This window comes from Balaenoptera physalus (assembly GCF_965194825.1).
Source record: "Balaenoptera physalus genome assembly, chromosome: 17".
NCBI lineage: Eukaryota > Metazoa > Chordata > Mammalia > Artiodactyla > Balaenopteridae > Balaenoptera > Balaenoptera physalus.
Genome location: NC_138895.1, coordinates 71,080,341 through 71,104,110, shown reverse-complemented (window position 1 = coordinate 71,104,110; position 23,770 = coordinate 71,080,341). Strand labels below are relative to the sequence as shown.

Here is a 23,770-nt window from a genome sequence, read left to right as displayed (position 1 = left end):
GAATACCACATTTATGGGATAGCTAGAAGAGTCTAGAAAGAAAAAGTGCAAGAGTTAAGAAGACAACCAAAAGAAAGTGTCCCAAAAGTCTAGGACGTTTCAAGATCGGTCAAATGCTGCACTGAAGTCAAGCTAAATAAGGATTGAGAAGTGTCCGCTGGACTCTATGATGATTGGCTCACTGAGGACTTTAGCAAGAGCCCAGATGCGCACGCACAAAGTGCTGACTCCAAAATATGCAGATTTTTGTTGAATGAATTGTTTCAAAAACATGGAGCAGTGATAGGACAGAACACATAAATCGCCAAATGTTCCAGAGACTCCCCAACTAACTGCTCAGTTTGAGCTCAAAATCACTTGTGAATGTTTAGCTACATTTAATTGGAACCCAACACTCCTGTGACTGCAGTATTTCTCTGATGTCAGCAAAGGAAGGCAATCACAGAGCTGACTGTAACAATGAAGTCAGACCTCTGGTGGCTCTGTCCCTATGAACAGAGGCTCAATGTTTTAGGAAAAGAAATAATGGTAGGAACAAAAGGCAAACTTGGTCCTTACCCATACTGAAACTACGTATTATTTTCAACATGCTTTAAAATAAGATTTTTAATATTTATATGATGATAATACACTTCATTTCTTTCAAACAATATTGTACACATATGCAATTACTCAAAGTGTATCATTTTATTGCCACAGGGCAAAGTCAAGGTCTCCTCCTCCATTATCGTTATTGCCTGATAGCTATTATTTCACTGGGAGGGGAGATCACAGGAGCTAAGGATATTAATGGGCTGAGTCATTCATACACTTTTGAATCATATGAGAATCTAGTATAAAATTAGTCACTCTTGTAACTGAACCAAGACTCAGATGGATTTACTCTCTCCAAAACAGCCACTGTTAGATGTTTAGCTCCCAAAATAACATATACCTGATGATTTACATTTTGGAAATCACATAGCCTTTAGAAGTTTATTATAGGTACATAAAAGTGATTAAGCACTATGCTTTGTACGCTAAGTATTCCAAGTTCTAATTCATAGTCAGCCTGATCTAAGGCTATGGGACCTACTTTCATGGGAATCCAGAGAGAATTGCCTCAACTGGTCCTAGAACATTCATTCAACAAATATTTAGAGGCCCAACTGGGTACCAGGCATTATGCTAAGCAATGAGACATTTATGGAGGTTGGCCCACATTTACGACACACCACCAACCCAACTGGTCATGCACAGGGTAAATGTATATAGGCCAACACTGTCTCCACCTTTATATAGCAAAAAAGCTTGGAAAAGTTTTCAATGAAAGACACGTCCAGGCTGAGAATCATTATGCTTTCACTGACTATAACCTAATTGCAATGGAGACACATTATATTTTCTACAGAGTTTACTATACTGCCTTTGCCCTGTTAAAAAAAAAATACATATATCACACACGCTAATGATGACCAGCATGGATTATACCCTTCATCTCATGCCCGTTTCTGTTGTCAGTTGCACAATCTGCACTGAACTCTGTTGGACCCAGTTATTTGTAGTTGAGTGAGTTTCCTAGTGCCATTATATAGTTTGACTTCTGACAAAAACACTAAAGAGGGAACACTTCCTTGTTGAACATTATGACACATTGAATGGACTTTTCAGTTTGCCAAGGTGTTGTAATACACCATTACTGGGCAGCGGCCAACCAGACATGGAAACATCTTTCCTCTTTCAAGCCTTTCAGAAAAAAATTGAAAACGAATAAACTTAAACCTGTGAGAGAGTGCCATTGGTCTAGTTCTAATGGGTTGTCTAACAGATGGCAGTTGAATGAGGCAACCTGCCATCTATGTGCATCTGTTACTAAACATTTATGCTGTTGAAAATTACTCCAATAATTTCTCATGGCACCAATCCCACTGTAAGATTATGACCAACAGGAGTCACATATTTATACAGTACAGTAACAAGATTCCCATATTAGGGGGGGTGGGCTGGGGGCAAAGGAACCAAACTTCTGATTTGTCTCTCTGGGCTTTGTTGCTGTTGTTGTTTGCTCGCTCTTTCTTTCCTTCTCTGGGCAGAATTCATAGAAATATGCATTATTTATTTATTCATTTATTCATCCATTCAATAAATATTTACCAAATGCCTACCACATGCAGGCATTGTGCTAGGCATTGGAGATTCAATAGTAAACAGCCTAACCTGGTCCCTGTTGGTCTCATGGGGTTTGGGGTATAGTGGAGGAAAAAAGTACTATTCAAAGAGTCAAACAAATACACTATCACCAGCTGTGAGAAGTGCTGTGAAGGAAACGTATTAGATGGTAGGAGAGCATGTAACCACAGAAATACAGAGGACATCATTTCATAGGCAATCTTTTTATGCACTGCTCCATTTAAACACAGGTCATGCTGAGGGGAGGGTGAGATGAGGATTTTCATTGTTGTTATTAACAAACACTTTGCAATTGCACAAAATCTTTCATCTGAGTGGTTCAAAGTCTTATATACCCAAGTGTCATTATCCCAATTTGACAAATGTGAGCAACGGGCAGCTCACAGGTTAAGCGTCTTGCCCAAGGCCATACTGAGTCAGTGACAGATGGCTGCAACTCATTCAAACCCCCTTTCTTTTTCTCCCTTGGGACTTGCACATTTGGGACCTGTCTAGAGTGGGGGGAGTGAGGGAGGGGGAGGGGCAGGGGACTGTTTGAAGAGAATGAAAGAATGAATAGGGGCAGTCAAGCTCTAAGGGGGGGCTCTGAATTAGCTAACTGATTTTACCACATTTCCTTACAAACAATAGTGGAGTCACAGGGGATTGGTTCCAGGAGACCCCACATATACCAAGATCTAAGGATGCTCAAGTCCCTTAGATAAAATGGCACAGTATGGTCGGTCCTCCCATTCCGCAGGCTTCCTTTCCGCAGATTTAACCAACTGCAGATGGAAATTTTGATCCACGGTTGATTGGATCCAGGTTGCGAAACCAGTGAATACAGAGAACCAACTGTGTATTTATTGAAAAAGATCTGTGTATAAGCGGACTCTTGCATTTCCAACCCCTGTTGTTCAAAGGTCAACTGTACATTTCCTGAATGCTTACTAGGACAGGCACCTGCTAAGCCTGACATCATCATCTCAGTTGCTAATCCCAACACCCCTTGGAAGTTTGTTAGAAATTGTTAGAAACCCCCTTTCAACTTAACTTTGCTTTGCATGTGCCTCCAAGTACCAACTCAGAATGAACTTTTATACCTCATCTTAATTTTATGAAAACATACTTGACTTCAGGCAGATATCCTCAACCTTTAGTGGTCATTTGTTAGCTCTCACGTGAAAAGACACTTATTCTGAATTTGAAATTGCCTTTCCTGTCCACCAAACCTCTGTCATCTACAGAATTACTCAATGCCTTACTTATCATTATGGTATCTCACTCAAGATTTTAGAATAAAAAGTACAGCAATGGGTTGATGCTAATGGGATATACTGGTCTCACCAAGTACCCCATTACCCAGAAAGATGATCTCCTAAAATGCTAAATCATCTACTGAAGATTCAGTTCCAGTGCTGCCTGGGAGACAGCACCTCAAGAGGTTAATGTCCCACAGGATGCCTGTAACCAGTAAATAATATGTGACATTGTTTCTCTGATAGTCAGAACACATGGACCTAGGAACCAAGGGATGAAAGTAGAATTAGCTGTAAATCTTCTCCCCCTCATCAAACCTAATGACCAACTTGCATTTTTTCTCCCATGGCTGCAACTTGAGTTCTGCTGGTCTAATAGTCTTAGTACCCAAGAGAAGAATGATTTCACCAAGGGACTCAACAATGCCTTCACTGATTTGGAAACTTAAATAGCAACCTAGTAATTTTGAGCTTCTCATGACACTGACCAGACAGACAAAAAGTAAGGTTACAGACCTGGTTGGGGCACTGAATCTGAATTATCAAGGGTAAACAGGATTGCTGCTACAGGGTGAGGAAAAGGAGGTGTGCATCTGGAACCTGGACTGTCTCCTGGTTTTGCCATGTCTAGTGGTAAAAAATAATGAAAGTCCGTAACAACTCCATACAGGTAGAACCATCAAGAACACAGATATCTCAGGAATGAAAGCCTAGGTGTTATAGCCAGATAAAAACCTACCTCATTCGGGAGTTGGTTGAGGGTGAACATGAAACGGGTATTGGAGAAGGGAGTTAAAATGCCAACTACGGTTCAGGACCAATAGGAAAAGCTAAGTATCCCGTCATATTTCTTCCTTGGTCTGACATGTACATATTTATGTTTTTAACTAATTTCTCCCTTTCCTTTCCTCCTAACATTTTATAAAAAGTAAGCTGGTGGCTCACTAGTTACAGAGTACCATAATGGAACAGTATGGACATAAAGGAGTAAGTGTGGCCCAAATATCCTAGGCTTGGAAACAGTAACTTAAGACATTATATCTTTCCCCCTTTGGGGGGAAGACAGAGCATATTTTTCACTTTTATGAGAGAGGGCTGCAATATGTTAGTAGGAAGCATTTTCTTGTTGCACGGTTTGCAAGATTAAGTCTGGAAGGAAATCGTATACAGAGGCTGAGCAGCCATACTGGTCTAGAATCTTTTGAACCTTTCCTCTGTTTGGGGAATTTCCCACCTTATGAGTGATACCTCACTGGGGCAGGAACCAGAAATTCACTTTCTCAGCTTCCCTGAAACAAGAACACAGACATGTCAACTTGGCCCTTGGCCTGTGGGACTTCAACTCTTGAGAATGACATGAAGGAGGTGCCTTGGAACCAGATTACCTAAGGATTTAACCTTTAAATCCCAGCTCTGCCTCATACCAGCTGTGAAATCTTGGGCAACCTCTCAGAAACTTGATCTCCCCATCTATAGCTCCACCAAAGTCTTTGCATTGTCATGAATGCTAAATGGATTAATGCATTTAAAGAATTTAGAGCTTTGAAACGCAAATACAGTAGCCACTAGCCACATGTGGTTATTCAAACCTAAATTAATTAAAATTAAATAAAATTTAAAATTTCGTTTCTCACACGGTCACATTCCAAGGGCTCAAAAGCCACACGTCGCTAGCAGCCACCTTTTTACAGTGCAGATACAGAACATCTCCATTACTGCAGAAAGTCCTACTGACAAGTGTTGACTTACAGAATACTTCCTGGCACTCAGTAAGCACTCAAATGATAATTGCTCCTATTATTAATAACTAGTATTGCTATCATTATTATTATTTTACATTACATCCCCATAACTTATTTATCTTACATCTGAAAGTCTGAGCACTTCTGAGCACTTTCACCCAATCCCCCTCCTTCGTCCCCTCCCCTCGCCTCTGGCAACCACACTATCATGATTATCACAATAGCAAGTTTAAGATACAGCTGAATTTAAAATCTAATGGACAAGCAGTTAAATGTGGTCTTCTAATAAGAATTAGCAGAGTATCAGTAGCAACAACTGCTCTCAATTTATAGTTTATTATGGGCAAGGTACTGAGCTAAGCACTTCACAGGGATATTTTATTTAATCTTCCCCAAACAAACAAACAAACAACCTGAGTGGTAAGAACATCCCTATGTTACAGATTAGGAAACTGAGGAAAGGAGTGGTGTAACTACAAGCACTGAAAATGCTCATCAGTATGGGATCTGGGACTCACTGGATTGGCAAATCTGCAAAACTACTAAATCCATGACAACTTCTTCTTAGACTTCACTACAGAGTTACTGAGTGCCCACTAGGGGTCATGCACTGCGCTAGATGCTGGGAATACAGTGGTAAAAAACAGAGACCAAGGCTCTGCCCTCACAGACTTTTAGTTCTAGTCGAGAAGAACGGTCAGAAAAGAAAAGATATAATTAGCTGGATGGTAATAAGTGCTATCGAGAACAGTTAAACAGGGTGGGGTAGGTGAGCTCCTGTATGATGGATGGTTAGGGAAGGCTTCACTGAAAAGACGACATTTGAACAGAGACCTGAAGAAAATTAAAAAGGGCAGGGTGGAGTGGTAGGAGATGAGGTCAGAAGTGACGATGGAGTAAGGGGGGCCAGACCAGGGAGGCCAACGTGGGGCCTTTAGCCTCTAGGCTAAGAGAGATGGGAAGGTTTTGAGCAGAGGAGTGAGAAGACCTGGTTTTCTTTTTTAGAGGATCACTCTGGCTATTATGATGAGAATAGATTTTAGGGGAGGAAGGGCAGAAGCAGGAGACCGGTTAGAAGCAGACCAGTTAGTAGGCTACTGCAGTCATCTAGGCAAAAGGAGACAATGGCCCACATTAGGGTAGCAAGAGGTAGCAAGTAGCAAGAGGTGGTCAGATTCTAACTATATTCTGAAGGTAGAAACAATGGGCTTTATTGATGAACTGGATATGGGCTGTGATACATTAAGGAACTTAGGACAACTTTGGGTTTGGCCTCTCTAGATGAAATGGTACAGTTGCCACTTCCTGAGATGGGGAAGTCTGGAGGAACAGCTGGTTTTGGAAGGTTAAAAGTGAAATGCCTATGGGAATGAAATGAAGTGGGAATGAAAAGAAGACAGCTGTATATCTGAGACATGGTTTTGGAGAGAAGATAGGATTATAGTTACAAACGCTATGAAAAACATAGCGTTTTTCATAGTGTATGGTGTGTTTTTCAAAAGTGTATGGTGTATGGTGTGTTTTCATAGTGTATGGTGTGTTTTTCAAAAGTGTATGGTGTTATGAGAGCACAAGATACATTTGGTGGACAGAGACCAGGTGATGTCAGGGAGGGCTGTTGAAAAGGAGCTAGACTAAGTTTATGAAGGGCAGGAAGGAGTTAGCTATTTGAAAGTGAGAGAAGAGCACTCCCAGCAGAAAGAATCATGTGTACTAAGCCCAGAAGCAAGAGAACATGCCAAGAACTAGCATAAAAGAATGGCAAAAAATGAGGCTACCAAGTTAAGCAGGGTTACAGACCAGGTAAAGACGTTTGAATTTAATCCTGAAAGTAATAAGGAATAAGTGAAGAGGGCAGAGTTGTGAAAAAGGCAGGCAAAATAATCAAATTTCCAATTTAGAAACAGTTTTTGGGCTACTAGCTAGAAAACATACCAGAAGAAAGCAAAACTTTATGCAGCAAACTATTCACGGGAGACTGGAGATTGTGAAAATGGGGATGAGGTAGGCAAACTCATTTGAGAATCAGTAAAATTTGGTGACGCAATGCGAGCTATGAGGAGCCAGGAGAAGTGGGATAATAACCAGGTTTCTGATGTGGGCAACTGCGGGGAGGATGTTGCCATTTCCTAAGTTACAGAATCTCAGAAGAAAATCAAGGGCAAAACCCTCTGAGCCATGCTGAACTTAAGGAGCACACTGAAGCGAGAGATCAAATAGATGATTGAATTCATGTGTGTGATTCTCCGATGCGTGCTCTGGAATGGAAATAAGGATTTGGGACTCGGCCGCACAAAGACAGTAATTCAAGTTAAAAGCTCAGGAAGAGAGCGCAAAGAAGACAAAAGAGTCAAAGAACAGGTAGGAATACCAAGATTCTATGGCTGGAGAGGTGAAGTAGGGTCCCCCGGCAGACTCTGCAGAAGTGGCCGGAAGCAAGAAGAAAAGTCAGACATGTGTTGTCATGAAAGTTAAGGGAACATAACAATTCAAAAAGGAGGGAGTCCTCCATAGTGGCAAAGTCAAATAAGAGAATGACTGAACGATGTCCTCTGGATTTTTCACCAGGTGTGTAACCTAGGGCCATTCCCTCAACTCTTTCAGCCTCAGCTTCCTCATCTACACAAGAATGTTATGGTACCCGCCGTACCCAGTTGTTGTGAGGATACATGGTGATGCATACAAGGTACCTAGTACAGTGTTAAACACACTAGGCACTTAAAAGAAAAAAAAAGCTCTATTCTCAGTGCCCCATATCTTATGTGATGTCAGACAGGCAGGTCGAGGTAACAAGGAGAAAGGGGGTTGAAAGCATGAAGCCACATGGAACCAATGGCCTCGGAGTGCACTATGCATTTTGAAAAACAGGAACGGGGAGAAAAGAACTACAGTCTTTTTCCTTTTCTTCCTCTCCTCTCCCAATGTTTCCTTTCTCCGCACTAAATGCAGTTTATAACGCAGAAATTCCTGACAGCCTGTCAAAGGGACCTTTTAAGCATACCTTAGTATTTACACAAAGAACTGTGTTCAGTGTAGATATTTACCACAATCATCATGAGTTTGTGACACAGATGTTATATTCTTAAGAAGGGTGGCTTAAACTCAGGAGCAGTCCCCAAATAAATAAATGAATAAATGCTCTGTAGAAACTAAATCTATCGATTAGTGATTTCAAAATTTCTTCCAACAGTTTTTGACATGATAAGCCAGGTAATGTTTATCAAATGAAACATTCTAAGTACATGATTAAGGAGACCTTTGGACAACCAAACTGACTTTCAGGTTAGTTTCGACACTGACAAAATGATAGTCAAGGAGAAGTTTCCCAGATGGCGTATACTTTCCTGTCAAGGATTAAGGTTCTACCCTTTCTTGCTCTCACCTCCTCAAGGACATGGAACTGGGAAAACTGTCCCAATGTTTGCTTCTCTAATGGAAAAAACATGTGCTTCACAAAAATGAATTTCACTGATTTTTTTTTTCATATCTAAACTATTCCCATCCTTCTAGCATGATTTCTTTCAAAACCTCTTTGCTTTAGGACTGACTTAGCAATTCTCTCAATACAGCTCTCAATGCACAAAGCCTGTATTGTATAGCCCCTCCCCTACCTGCTTATTTTCTGTTACATCCATCAAAATCAAGGCTCCTAAGGAAAGTCCTAAAGACTGGGGATCTTGATTTTCTTATCTTATTATCTTATTTCTTTCTTATCTTATTATCATTTAGATAAACTTTTCCATTCAGCTCAGCAGTGGTTGGTGACACTGAAGCTTATTTTGCTTTAGAATCTGAACAATGAAAGAAGTATCTCTTGCTCCAGTCTGTGTGTGTGTGTGTGTGTGGAGGGGAGACGATAGGGGAAGGGATATACACACTTGGTGCTCTCTCTCCTGAAGAAAGCTAAAGACCTGGGAGGAGAATGGGGCAGCAGTGCTCAGTTTCGTGGAGCATTCGAGACCAGAAGACCAGCCTTGGGCACCTGGGCCATTGAGGAGTACCCCAGCCATTACACGCTTGCCGAGGTGAGGAGAGGAAGAACTTCTCTCTCACGTTCCATGTCTTTCCTGGGTCCTCCAGTAACTCCCTCCATGAACTAGAGGATCTGAATAACCAAAGGAACAAATTCACCATTTCTGTTGTAACCAAAGAGAAATGCTAATTGTTTTCTTCCCTCTGTTCTTGCCAAGTTTCCATCAGAAAACCCATTTAGTGTGACTATAGGGCCTGAAAGAGAAATAAGCAAAATATCTATTTTTGCTTATATCTATTTGCTTACATCTATTTTGCTTATAACTATCTATATCTAAATGTAAAAATATCTATTTTTACGTTTTTAAAAAATCCATAAGTTATCTTCTAACATTCTGATAAACAGTAAGTTTGATTTCAAATCCCTTGTCTTTATATCATACCACATATCCGTAGCACAGAATGAGGGCGATCCAAGGATACAAGGCCGGATCCTTCTCTCAGTTATCACATCTCACCCAACACAGTAAAGACTGACTGTGGAATTACTAATAATCCAGTGGTTTATTAATGCTCCTTATCCTTTATCTACTCCATTCATTCCCATCTAGCCACCTATCAAATTCTCTGATGTTGCCTTCTCTATAATTCATATGGCTTCCTTTCATTTGAAATTATTTCCCACTACTAAAGCTATCAAACTGACTTTCACCTTCCATTTTGTCACCTATGAGAAAAATTTCCTGAGTAAATGAATTCTCTCCATCTTATCTAATCAAAAGCCACTGTACCACAAGAAAAAAAACAATAAACAGGTGCTTCATAGTACATAGAGCACTTTTGAGAATAATTTATATAATTTGATTCTCACTGCCCACAGAGAGTAAATAATTTCCTTGAACCGAACACCGAACAGATAACAAAGCTAAAACTACAAGGTGGCCACCAAGTCTGAAAGCATAGACAATACGATTTCATAATGGGCTATAATATTATATCATTAAGCCATTTATTGCATATTCACCTATGTTTCCAGACTTGGTGGCCACCCTGTAAAACCCAGATCTTCTAGCCATAACCTGTTTTCCTTGATCCCCTGCACGTTCACTCTGAAGCACTAAAGAAGGCAGCAGTCAAAGGAAAATACCATCTTTAAATTGGATGATATTTAAAAATTTATAAACCAGGTTTCACAGTCTGTTCTCCAACTTAACTTCACAAACGCATTGTGCACGGAGATTAAAAGAAGCAATTAATATTCTCTCAATGCCTACTATATAAAACCTCACTTCCTGTGAGGGCACACGTAGTTAAGAACTTTACCTACATTATCTCACTTAATCCTCACAATAGTCCCATGAGGTATCATTATCCTCTTTTTACAAATAAGGAAACTGAAGATTCTAAGAGGACAGGTCACTAGCCCAATGTCACACAGTTAGGCAGTGGAGGAGCAAGGATGAAGCCACGTTTTCTGATTCCAACTGCAGTATTATTTCCACTACCCCAGTGAAACATCCTTTACATGTTCCATAAAATGCCACTTACTGACCATTTCACTGCCTTCTTCCACAGAGCGACTTCTTCCTCACTGCTTCTAAAAACTAATCATGAGCAAATCTGTAGTCTAAGCTGGCAAGAAGAAAAAAGTTCCTCAACATTGCCTGGCACATAGCAAGCACTAGAGAAATGTTAGCTAGGCTTACTATTATTATAGAAAGACTGACTATTCCATCTTTCAATATAACAGTTCCATATAACAATATTCTTTTCCTCAAGCAGTTCTTTAATACTAACAGAATCCCTCCCTATGCATGTCAAATCAGTGTGAAGAGTCATTTTCATTCAGACTAAACTTTTACCTTTGGGAAATTTACAGTTAGATATGTATAAGATCATAAGCATATTTTATAACCAAGACTACAAAAAAGCACTCTTTCTCCCAACTAAAACTACAATTCAAAGTGAATTCAACGAACTACATCTTTATATATATATATATTTTTTTTTTTTTAAGATTTTTTTTTTTGATGTGGACCATTTTTAAAGTCTTTATTGAATTTGTTGCAATATTGCTTCTGTTTTATGTTTTGGTTTTTTGGCCCTGAGTCACGTGGGATCTTAGCTCCCCGACTAGGGATCGAACCTGCAGCCCCTGCATTGGAAGGCGAAGTCTTAACCACTGGACTGCCAGGGAAGTCCCACTACATCTGTCTTGAGGCATGGAGATGTCATGAAAAGAGCCTTGAATGACATACCAAAAAACCAAGATTTAATCTCACCTCTTAAGACTAAGCATGTGACCTGCACATGACCCTTAACCTTCCTGAGGCTCAGAGCCCATCATCCACCTTACCTAACTTGGAAGGTTACTGTGATCATTAAAGAGGTCAGGGATCCCAGAGGGCTCCTCATCCCTTACCTAGGGCAAAGAAAGTTGGCTTCAGATTCTTTTAGTCAAAGGGCCAGGGGACTGAAGTAGAAACCGCTATTTCCAAATTTGGTTTAAGTAAACCATCAACAGCCTGTAGGCAAATATCAAATAACTGGCGAAGCCAGAGGAGAAGTGAATTCACTATCATCCAATAGGCTAGGTCCTCCAGAACATCTGAAACACCAAACTGAAACCAATACCACAAATGGGCTTTGTTACAGTTTATAGAAATTGGATCACAATGAACTATTTATGATTATATCATTTTTAAAAAAATTGGCTAGCCTGGAAACCTAGCCACTGAATGTTATTTCTATGGGAAACTGTATTTCATGATTCAATTCAGAAATCCAAACACTGGGAATGTATCTTATCTCTTTCCAGTTCCAAGAGCTAACAGAGACTCCCTTCTGATCCTCTTTGGCATATTCAGGCAGTCTCTTTCGCTCTTCGGGCCTGTGGCCATTCAGATATGAGATGTCAGATGGGGACGGTCAGGACATAATAACTATATACCACCTTTCACTTTTTTTTGGGGGGGGGGCAGTATCACAACACATTCCTATTTATAATCTCATTTTATCTACAATTGCCCAGTGAGGTAGGTAGGGCAAATACCATTATTCCTCATTTTAGAAATGAGGAAGCTGAAGCACAGAAGTTTCCGTGACTTGTCCAAGGTCATAGCCTGGCAGAACAAGGATTAGAAGTCAGATCTTTATTTCCCAGCCCAACGCTCTTATCAATGAAACATGAACTGCTGAGAAAAGGGGAGAAGGAAGTGAAGGTGATTGTGATTTACTGAGATTTCTTGACTAATTTCGTCTGGCTTTGTGAATTTTCATTAATTTCCTTCTTCATTGTTGCCTGATGAGTTAGTCACTAAAACCATAAGATCAGAAAGTATAAATTGTTTTATATTATTTCCTCATTGTTACAGATAGATGTTCAAGTTTAAGTGTTTCATAATAAAGTGACTCAGAGACTAAGCAAGCCCAATCTACATTAGTCACTTGTTGAACTGTTACATGAGATTTCTGCAAAACTCTTGGGGCCGGGGCAGGGGTGGGGGGCAGAAATAAGCATTTACCAAAAGGATGACTAAATTAAGGACAAAAGGTGAGTGTAAAACTTACACATTTTTTCCTTCCAGTTTAAGCTGTGGCATGAGAAAATAAACGCGAGGAAACAAAACACAAGTCACCTATTACCATTTATTCTGAATTTAGGAGGTTTAGAAGAGTTCACCAGTTTAAATCAGCATGTGGTGGACATTTTCGAGACAAGAGAAAGAAGTTAAAAGTTAACAGGACAGAACACTGAGCCTTTGCCTTTATATAGCACTTCTACCTCTCAAGTGCTTTCACATAGGTTATCTCATTTCTTAATCAAGAACTTGCTCTGTCATAGGTAGATGCAGATATTACTAGGTTCATTTTGCAAACGTGCTTAAGGTCAACACAGCTTTTCAGTAGATAGGTGTAGAAAAAAACACAATAATTAAACTGAACAGTAACACCAAACAATTTACGACGGTAATGGGATCATACACACTTTACCTTACAAAGCCAAAACATTTTCATTCCACATTCTGGCAGAGCAATACCATTACTATTATAGAAAATGTGGCATGACATATTCTAATTTCATCTATATTATTTATAGGTGCTTTAAGTAATACGTTAAGTATTTCCTGTAAGAAAAAATTGAGCATATGATATTTCTGCTTAGGCTTTTTAAAACACTGTGTAACTACACCTCATGAGCCATATTTAATTTCTGATTTTGTAAGAGGGATGCTCTGAATACACCCAGCATTTAGTCCATTTAGAGCTCTGATTTAGCATTTCATGTGGTTTTACTGGCTTCTGTGTCATGGTAGGGGCTAAAATAAACCTCAGGGTGACAGAGAGTAACCTGATGGGTGGAGAGGGTTTGCTCCTCACTACCAGTAACATTCCAAGAATCACAAATAGATGAGACAATTGGAAGGCATTGAAGCACGTGAGACCCCAGCGGGTCAGCCAAGGGGAAAGTAAAAAGCAAGCAAGTCAGGACGTCTGGAAATCAGTCACGTGATGCAATCATATTAGACTATTCCTGGTTACTGTTTTCAATTTTAAGTAACAATGACTTGGTCTTTCTAAATATCATTTCCTTTTTTCTAAAATTAATTCATTAATTAAGTTTTGGGGGGCTGTGCTGGGTCTTCGCTGCTGTGCGCGGGCTTTCTCTAGTTGCGGCGAGCGGGGGCTACTCTTCGTTGTGGTGCACAGGCTTCTCATTGCGGTGGCTTCTCTCATTGTGGAGTACGGGCTCTAGGCATGGGGGCTTCAGTAGTTGCAGCACGTGGGCTCAGTAGTTGCGGCACGCGGGCTCAGTAGCTGTGGCACGTGGGCTTAGTTGCTCCACGGCATGTAGGATCTTCCCGGACCAGGAATCGAACCCGTGTCCCCTGCATTGCCAGGTGGATTCTTAACCGCTGGACTACCAGGGAAGTCCAAAATACCATTTTCTATTAGAAGATAATTGAATGATTATTTTAAGATGAAATAAAGGAGAGAAGAAATAATTAAATTGATATGGTGAGGACAGCACATAAGGATTTTCACTATTTTAAAGAATCCTATATTACGTGACACAAATTTCCATTTAAAAAAAAAAAAAGAGGATGGGACTTCCCTGGTGGCGCAGTGGTTAAGAATCCATCTGCCAATGCAGCGGACACGGGTTTGATCCCTGGTCCAGGAAAATCCCACATGCTGCGGAGCAACTAAGCCCCTGCGCCACAACTACTGAGCCTGTGCTCTAGGGCCCGCGAGCCACAACTACTGAAGCACCCGCGCCTAGAGCCCGTGCTCCGCAACAAGAGAAGCCACCGCAATGAGAAGCCTGCGCACCGCCAGGAAGAGCAATCCCCGCTCGCCGCAGCTAGAGAAAGCCTGCACGCGCAGCAATGAAGACCCAATGCAGCCAAAAATAAATAAATAAATAAATAAGGGAAAAAAAAAGCCCAAAAAGAAATGAAATTTCAGAAAGTTCAAGTGGTTAAAACATCAGGTTGGCCATGACACAAAAGAATGAAAGTCACTATTGCTAGAAGCTTGATGCTTTAAGGGAGAAACAGAATAAAAAGAAATCCTCACCATTCTCTCAATGACAGTTCACTGGGCACTGGCTCCACTTCAGAATGGAAGAGCTTTCCTTACCAGTACAACTGCAAACTCACACAGGGCTTGAAAAATTAAATCCATTTACAGTCTCTCCATTTATACACTTTCTTTTCTTTCATTTGTCAACGATTCATACAGATTACACATTTGAAACAGAGTTGACAACTTGCATATGATACATTTTTCTCTCCCAATATTTGTTCAAATGGGCGCTACTAATAAACAAATATTATTTAAAGATGGAAATGTAAGTGAAGAAATATTTCTCTCTGTGCACTTGGGTATATAATTATGCTACTTATTGAACTATCTTGTTTACATCTTTAAGTAATTTTTGTTTACTTTAGAAAACATCAGATGTTATTCGTGAATTACCAAAGTTTTCACTTAGTTGTCTGGTCCGTATCTCTAGTGTGGCCCCCCCCTCCATTGCCATTAACTAGCGTATGTTAAAGGGAGCGATCTCTTTCTCATTGCTGCAGACAGAAGTAGACTTATTGATCAGGGGACTTCACATCCAACTGGCCAAATGCCATGCATCTCACTGGCCTGCTCCCCCATATTCTGCCCAATCCTTTCGGCTTACAACACTATGAGCACCAAGTTCCCCCCAACGTCCCGCCCCCATTACCAGAAGACTCCTTCTAAGGAAAGAAGCCCTTCCTTCAACCTCTCAAGGACATAATCATCTCTGCCCTTTCCCAGTGGTTTCCTGCAGCCTACTCTACTCTCTAAATTTTAACTCAAATTTCCTCTTCAGATACTATTTAAATTTGATCAAAGGAAATGACTTCTCCTTTACAGAACTCTCTGGGCAACTTTATAAATGAGTCTTGACAGAACTGTTTTAGGTGCTTTCACGCTATCACTTTTCATCGTTTCCAGACCTCTCTGACCTATATTCTATCACCCCCACTTTAAGAAGAAATTGAGGCTCAGAGTTAGAGGGTAGAAAAGCCGGAATTTAAGCAAAGGCTCTTCTCCCTTACTCTGAATTTCTTAAGCATGTTTTTATTGTCTGTGTCAAACTATTTCACTGTTAGTACTATTTTGTAGCTATTTTATATACACATGTCAAGAGGCTTTTGTATCTTCATTAGACTAAGCATACTATTGGCACTAACTGAACAACTTAATTATGAGATTAATAAACAAGCAACTGCTTTCAACTCCACACTTTGCAAATGCATTCATTTTACAGTGAATCTTAACATTTGGTGATCCATTCCGTGGTTCAAACTATTTTCCCATCTCTCTTCTGCAGTTAGCCTACACTCTTTCACTGCCCATGAGCACCACTGCCAGATGGTGGGGGAAGGCCAACATCTCAAGATCTTCAATACTTATCAAGTACAGTGAAAAGTTTGACATGGAAGGAGGATCAAGTGCTTGTCTAAAATAAGGGTTTGATGCTACATATGGACTATGCCCAACGTCAGAAATAAGCAGGAGTTTGCCATATTAAAGAACATTCACATCATTTAAATAATTCAAGTGGGACTTCCCTGGCGGTCCAGTGGTTGAGACTCCGAGCTCCCACTGCAGTGGGTGTGGGTTCGATCCCTGGTCGGGGAACTAAGATCCCACATGTCGCGTGGCACAGCCAAAAAAAAAATTCAAGGAGTTACCTGCCAGAATTGCCCGGTACCACTGAGGCCAAGGTGTTCAATAAGCATTGAGTGTTGTGCTGAACCAGGTCTTTCAAAGTCTGTATGCTTTTTTCTGTCCACACTGCTGCTGTGTCCTTTCTACCTAAACTGTCCCCTCCTCTCTTCATTTCCTTGAAAACTTTTCCTTCTCTCCACTTTCCTGAACCAATACCCCACACGGGGGGTCTTGTTTGCTTCAAAGAGAGATAGCCAAGCAACCACTGAAGGTTTTTAAAAACTTTTCCTTCCTCTCTTTCACTGTTGGAATAACACATAGTCTTTTCAGAGGCCTGGCCCTTTCCCTGATCTTCTGCATAGAAACATCTTGTAGGTCCATTTCAGGTAGGGGGTTTGATATACTCCCCAGTTCCCTGGATGCCACAAAATCTCTACCACAAACTGCTGAATCCATCTTTTAGCCTCTACTGTAAGGTACGGGGATTGAGACTATAGAAGCATTTTCCAAACTGGGTTCTGTAGAGTGCCAGTGCTTCCCCCAAAGAGGTTTTCAAATAAGGTTAGGAAATTACTAAATATCCCTCCTTTGGAGAATCACAATGCATAAAAGCATATTAAAGGCTTTGGAGTCTTTAAGGAAATTCTTTTAATCAAGCACTCCCCAAACTTATTTGACCACAAAATCCTTTTTTCCTATTATACTTACTCACATCCTGATTAATTAGTATTACAGAGCAAACTTCTGAAAATGCTGCATTAGAGGCACATTAAGACCCAGTAGACTGTAAATGTTTTTATAATTATGAATAAAATCCAACACTTAGTACCTACAAAACACGAAGATGGATTTCTATAAACTACCCATGATAAGGAGTCTTAATATGGCACAAGACCAGAATGTTCACCTATTAGTAGCTACTTCACTTGGTAACCTAAGAGATTTATATCTGGATTCTTTCCTATAGAGACAACTCAATTAGTGAAATACTATATCCAGACTTAACTCTCTCTGTTAGCATTAGAAAAAATGCTACCAAACACAACCTTGATTTCGGAATACCTACAGAGGGAGTTCTAAAGGAACGGAATAGAAATTAATTACCAGTAATCACACATTCCAGGGCCAAGAGGCTGAAGAGTGAATACCTACGTGAACTTTTTTTCCCCTGGTTAATTTCCACATCTGGGCAATATTCCTAGAGGTGAAAAGGCTTATATGTGGAGCATCTGTTAACTTTAACAGGAAAGGTGTTAAGAGACCACACACCATCATGGAGGGCGGGCAGTGGAGAAGAGGGGGACTCCGCAGTACTTTCCCACTTGGCTCCAAGAGATTCTCACTAATTCCACTGTCCTCTCTCACCTTCTTGCTATTCTGCTGACAACAGTCATATTTCTCTCATGCTCAGGAATCTTCTGTCCTCAAATGTCATAATCCCAAACAAATTCACCCTCCTTCCTCTTTTGTCAATGATTCACAATGTGAGGTACATTCTTAGATGCAGTCAGAAGATGGTGATAGCCAATAAATCACATCCTCTGCCCTGGAGCTTTCTTCCGATACTATAAATTTTTAGCTTTTTAAGTGAGACATGCTCCCCAAATCTGGTATAACTAAAATAGTTAACTCCCAACTTACAAGATAGCTCATAAGATTTCAAGTTAAAGCAGAAGATGTTAAGGTAACTTTAAAATAAGGTTTACAAAAGGCAAAGCTTACCAGCTGATGAAGGGTAAAGGGTGAAGAGGCATAGGGAAGTGATATATTAAAAACATTCTAAACTAGTTGCATAATGTCAAGGCTGAGGTAAGCTATACCTTTGACCCACCTTGTTCTTTTATTATATCTAAGATTGTGTTGGATTCAACAACTTATGTGATGTATATTTCCACTCTTCTAACTCTCAACATACTAGTTTTAAAATGCAGATTAAATGTTCAGGTTAGCTTAGCAAGTAAAAGTCACAGTACACAGGAGATATCCATGAACAGATTTATAAGAAACAACACAAGTAAACCGATCCAGCAACTAATTGCCCCTGTTAGGTTAAGAAGAAAAATATCCTCCCTCCCTACGCTTTTGGTAGGAACTGTTATAAAAAACTGATTTAAAAAACTGCAACAGGGACTTCCCTGGTGGCACAGTGGTTAAGAGTCCGCCTGCCAATGCAGGGGACACGGGTTCGAGCCCTGGTCCAGGAAGATCCCACATGCCGCGGAGCAACTAAGCCCGTGCCCCACCACTACTGAGCCTGTGCTCTAGAGCCCGTGAGCCACAACTACTGAAGCCCATGCGCCTAGAGCCCATGCTCTGCAACAAGAGAAGCCACCGCAATGAGAAGCCCACACACCGCAATGAAGAGTAGCCCCCGTTCACCGCAACTAGAGAAAGCCCGTGCAGCAACAAAGACCCAACGCAGCCAAAAATAAAAATAAATAAATAAATTTATTTAAAAAACACACACACACACAAATATGTGGCAGCAATCTGATTTAAATGCTTTCAAATCTTAGACAATCTATAAGATGCATGTAGCCCAAAAAGAGTAGTAGAAGAAGGTGAAGAAAATACAACACTCTGGATTTTCCATAAAGTAACATGCTAAAGTAGCACCTACTAAAAGAACCATATACAGGTAAAATCTGACAATTCTTTTAAGATTTGAAGTTTGTTGCAGTAAAATTGCACAATTAAGTATCATGATAAAAAAAAACACAAAGTATAATGTGAATCCTAAGCTTTAGTTATTTTTGCTAAACTCTAGGACTAGACTGCTCATCAAAAAGCACAGAAAATATATATTTTACTACTGACTGCTAATAATATCTGCAACTAATCTGAACCTGTTAGGCCATTTGTCATTTAGCTTCAGGGGACCCATCCTTTCTCACTATGAGAATTAACACTATAAAAAAGTTGCGAAGACCACCCCAACAATAGTGGTGGACCCTTTATCATCTCTTATTTGAAAAAACACATACCTGAGAATAGATTTGAGGATTCCTCGAATTAAGCTGGTGCCCACCCTCTGGAATCTGAAGCCCACGATGGACTCCACGTTTAGTTTAAAACCATCACATAAATCCAGAACCAGAAATACACAGTACACAGTATTACCACTGTTTATTCAATACATGATAAAGAGTCTCACTTCAAGAGGGATAACCCATTTGACCAGTGAAATGGCTTTAGAAGCAGAATATTGGTAATGAAATTATTCTTAAATCAACTTCTGCCATAACTTGCTTTACTAAGCACAGTTCCTGGCACATGGTAGCCGCTCACATCTATGGATGAATGAATCCTCGACCAACCTTAGGTAGGTTACTCAACTACTCTATAGACTTTAAACTTTCTATGTATAAAAGTCGGCTTTCTCTGGCTTAATTTTCTCAAATTAAGTCTTTGGATTGATCAAGGCACTCTGAAACTGATGAAAAAAAAAAAAAAGATGCTTCCATTTCATGCAAAAGTCACATAGACAGGGAAGTTATATATCACGATCCCCATGCTGAGGCTCATTTGACTTTCATCTTAGATTCAATTAGATTCAATATCACTTCATCAGGAAGGAGTCCCGTAACCACCAACCTACTCCCCCCGCCAGCAGAAATGCCCCGAGTTATTAACTCCTTGAAAACTTTATTTTCCCTTTGTAGTACACAGCACAACAATCATTAAATAACATCTGTATTGTTCTTTGTTAAATGTTTGTCTCCATCTCTAGGCTTCAGACATTCTGAAGGTGAGATCATATGGGCTTTGCTGATTGACCTCCTCTTTCTTGCACCTAGAAGTATCTGGCACACGGATGTTTAGAAAATATTTGTTCAGTGAATGTTTGAGAACAAAAAGCCAGCCAATTGTGCCCCTTCAAGATACTCAAATAATAAAAGCTTAGAAATCAAGGAAGGGAACGTTAGGTCATCAAAAGCTAATGTTCAGAACATCACTCTGTTCTCAGCATGAAACTGAGAGAAGTTTTTCCTCAGCAGTAACAGCAATAAAAGAAGTAAGTGTATCATAGCATATCTATGTGCCATTTTATAGCTTTGAAAACACTTTCATCACGCGTGGTCTCATGACTGAAAGTCTCCAAAGAGTTCATACAGACTTTCTGTTTACGGTTCTACATGCTTTAAAGAGTTGTGACAGGTACATAACACATTTATCCTGAAAGTTTTTATAAATAACTTATAGACTGTCTGGGAATTTTTTTTTTTTCCCCCTTAGGTGCTCACTGCATAATATTCCCTCTACAAAACAGCTGGGACAAAGTCCCTTTTTTTTTTTTTTTAAGTTTCAGAGCACTGAAATAAATACTGATTCCAAATAAAGTCTTCAGACATTGTAGAAAATAGCAGCTCTATTTTCTTAAAGGACAAAGAAAGGCAATCTGAGAGCTTCTGTTGGATGCCAAAGGGACTTCCCAGGGATTGTTGGTAAATTGAACCACACCTAAGGTTCCAAAGTAAACTTCTAAAACCTTTTCAGCGGTGTATAACCTTCAGAATTCTGTGAAGGTGAGAGCAGGAGCGAGATCTTTATTTAAATGATAAACTTTAATGCTCTTTGATGATGAAAAAAATTTTTTTAACTTTCTATGACTATATGAAAATTCATAAACAGAAAGACCACGGGGTGGATGAGAATCTTGGCAAATGATATAGGAATGGAAGTACTGCAGCTCTTAAAAATCTATGACAGAGCAGAAGTGAAATGAGACTCAACAGGGGTTCCTACTTTCTGTATTCTTTCCTAATAATCTGACTTAAAACAATTTCTTTGTTTTAGAGATCATAAACACCTCATACTGTAAACTTTACCAGCTTATATCTAATCCTATATGATTCCTGAACTCCAGAGGAGGACAGGTCAAAGCCAATAAAAGTTTTATTTCAAAGCCCTGAAATAAAGTGAGCAAAGTACTTGTTAAGAAAGATCCCGTTCCACCTTCCTCAGGAGTATGTTTGGAAATCTGGGTTTGTAATAACATAGTATCTTTATCGCCATCAAATTTTATGAATGTCAAAGTGTTTGATACACAATATCTAATCTGATTCACATAATAATCTTGTGAAATAGGCAGGCCAAGAATCTTATAGATGAAGAACACGAGATTCCAAGAGGTTAAGTTTCTTGACCCAGGATCATAACTTAGAAAATGGAAGCACCAGGGTTGGAAGAATTTCTGATCCCTAGACCATTGCTATTTCTATAGCATAGAACAGCTATACCATTCTGGCCTCTCTGAATCTGCTGTTCATTCTCTACTCCTCATCAAAACAGGCAATAAGATAGCAATGTCCATAAATGTCCATACTATGTAAAGACTACATAGTATATAAAGAGAGTAAAATATTCCCCTTAAAATAATGGTCATATCCCCACTATGTCTCTATATAGTTTTAGGTCTTAGAAATCTTATTAAACTATGATTTGCTATTCTTGGTCTCATATCAAGCTTATACAGAGAGCACAACTTTGCATGAGAAAAAAACACAATAAACATGTGTTCTCTTATTAAAGACCAGGGACCTTCCCGACAAGCATTAGAATCACTAAATCCAAGTTACTCCATAGTCTAGCATAAGGTTAAGGCTGAAAAGCTGGATAAAACTCCAACTATATTCTTTCCTGATTAGTAGGGTGGGTGTAATGGGATGAGGCCTCAGGATGAAAGAAATGCTATTAACTACTGAATGTGCGTGAGGGTGAGGGTTGCTTTTTCTTTTTTTTTTTATGAGTGACTCAGTTTTTTGAAGGGGGAAAAGTCCAATTCTTCACGTAAAAATACCTTACGTATCTGTGAATCCTAGGGTTTAATAGAAAAAAAAAATCCACATTAAGTTCTTCAACTTCCAAAATCTGTTTTCTTATCTATAATGTACATTGTGCTGTTATATTTGCAAAACATCAAGGTTAAAGATAGGAAAGCCTATCAAATAACCTCCATAGAATGTAAGGGTCAAGGCAGGATTGATCTATACAATAAGCCTAACTCTGATCTTTGGTAACGAACACACTTTATTCTATAAAGTCAGCCTCGTTCTTTTAAGGCAGTGGTTTTCAACCTTGGATACATAACAGAATGGGTTTTTAAAAAATACTGGTGCCCCAATCCTTCTCCAGATCAATGAAATCAGAATCTCTTTAGTGTAGGGTAGGGACCGGCTGGTTCTAGGGGTCAGCTGGAGTTGAAAACCTCTGGTCTAAGTGCTTTGCTATCTAGTTTAAAGAATCTAACATGACATCATTTTCATATTTTCCTATGGAAGGAATATTCACAGTCCCAAGACAGTCACAATGGTTAGAAACACCAGAATTGTACAAGTTGAATGAGTGTATTACTTGGATATGAGCAGACATTCTTAAGTTAGTCACAAATGCTACACTTAATAAATATTAACCATTAAAAAAAAAAAAACCAGAAAAAAAATTTTAAAGAAAGAAAAAAAACAGAAAAACTGCATATAACCATGAACATATATACTCATTTAACGATAGCTTAAGTATTAAACCATATTCAAAAATTTATCTCCCACTGAATAGTAGCCAATCTTGTAAAACATTTTATTTTTGGAATTTTCCCATAGATATAAGTAAGAAAAAGCAAATAAAGAAACCAGAAGTACAAGACATCCTATTACACAGGTATATGAAATCAGTTCAAAGGGGAGTTTCCACTGCTCAGAGGACAAAGCACTTCTCAGAAACATTACTGCAATCATACTGCTCATTTCTTGCTCAACACAGTACTGCTGAAAAGGATGTTGCTATGTTCCCACCTTAACTGCCTTATGTGTTGTTTCTGTGACATGCTGGAGCCAACAAAGACAAGTTTGGCTTCTGGAAAAACCAAAAGGCCACGCTTCTTTATTTGTAACCTTGCTCTAAAACCTCTCCCTATTATCTGATTCTATGAATTTTGCAATAGCTGTATATTAGTTAAAGCTGGAGAATGAGTAACTAAACCTGGTCTAAATTGTATGCTTAAGCAAATATAACAATAAAAACAAGTCCTACGCAATTTGTAGCATTCTATAAAAAACTACTCACATTTGAAGGAGGCTTAGACTAAAAAATTCGAGACCAAAAAATGCAAGGAAATCTAAAACAGATTTAATATCCTAATTAAACCTAGGTGACCTATCCGGGAAAATATTTAAGATTCCTATTCTATGAACTTCCTGATTAAGAAGAGATTAATAGCTACTACAGTAAGGACAAGAAATTATTAAAGGTTAGAAAAGAATTTTGATTTGTGTTTCTAAGTCAGTGAGCTGTAACCAAATATAACCAGGTGAGTGGTATAAACTTACATGTTTTATTGTAGATTGAACAGCCTTTAAATAATGGTTCAGTTCCCGATCCATCATTGCAAATTCAACCATTGCCTTATCCATACTGTATTCACTACTCACTTCAGCTGAA

At 39.4% G+C, this 23,770-nt stretch overlaps 1 protein-coding gene across 15 annotated transcripts in view; it reads right to left on the bottom strand.

Annotated features, from left to right (window-relative positions):
• The window catches only part of NSMCE2 (NSE2 (MMS21) homolog, SMC5-SMC6 complex SUMO ligase), a 221,492-nt gene that overhangs the window by 149,559 nt on the left and 48,163 nt on the right, over positions 1 to 23,770 (bottom strand). For all 15 annotated transcript variants that reach the window (XR_014255496.1, XM_082433251.1, XM_082433253.1 and 12 more), the window contains exon 3: positions 23,659 to 23,765. Coding sequence is in view for 14 of the 15 variants with exons in the window: in XM_082433251.1 (XP_082289377.1) it covers positions 23,659 to 23,765 (107 nt within the window). In the remaining variant the exon portion in view is untranslated. The remainder of the gene's footprint in view (positions 1 to 23,658; positions 23,766 to 23,770) is intronic.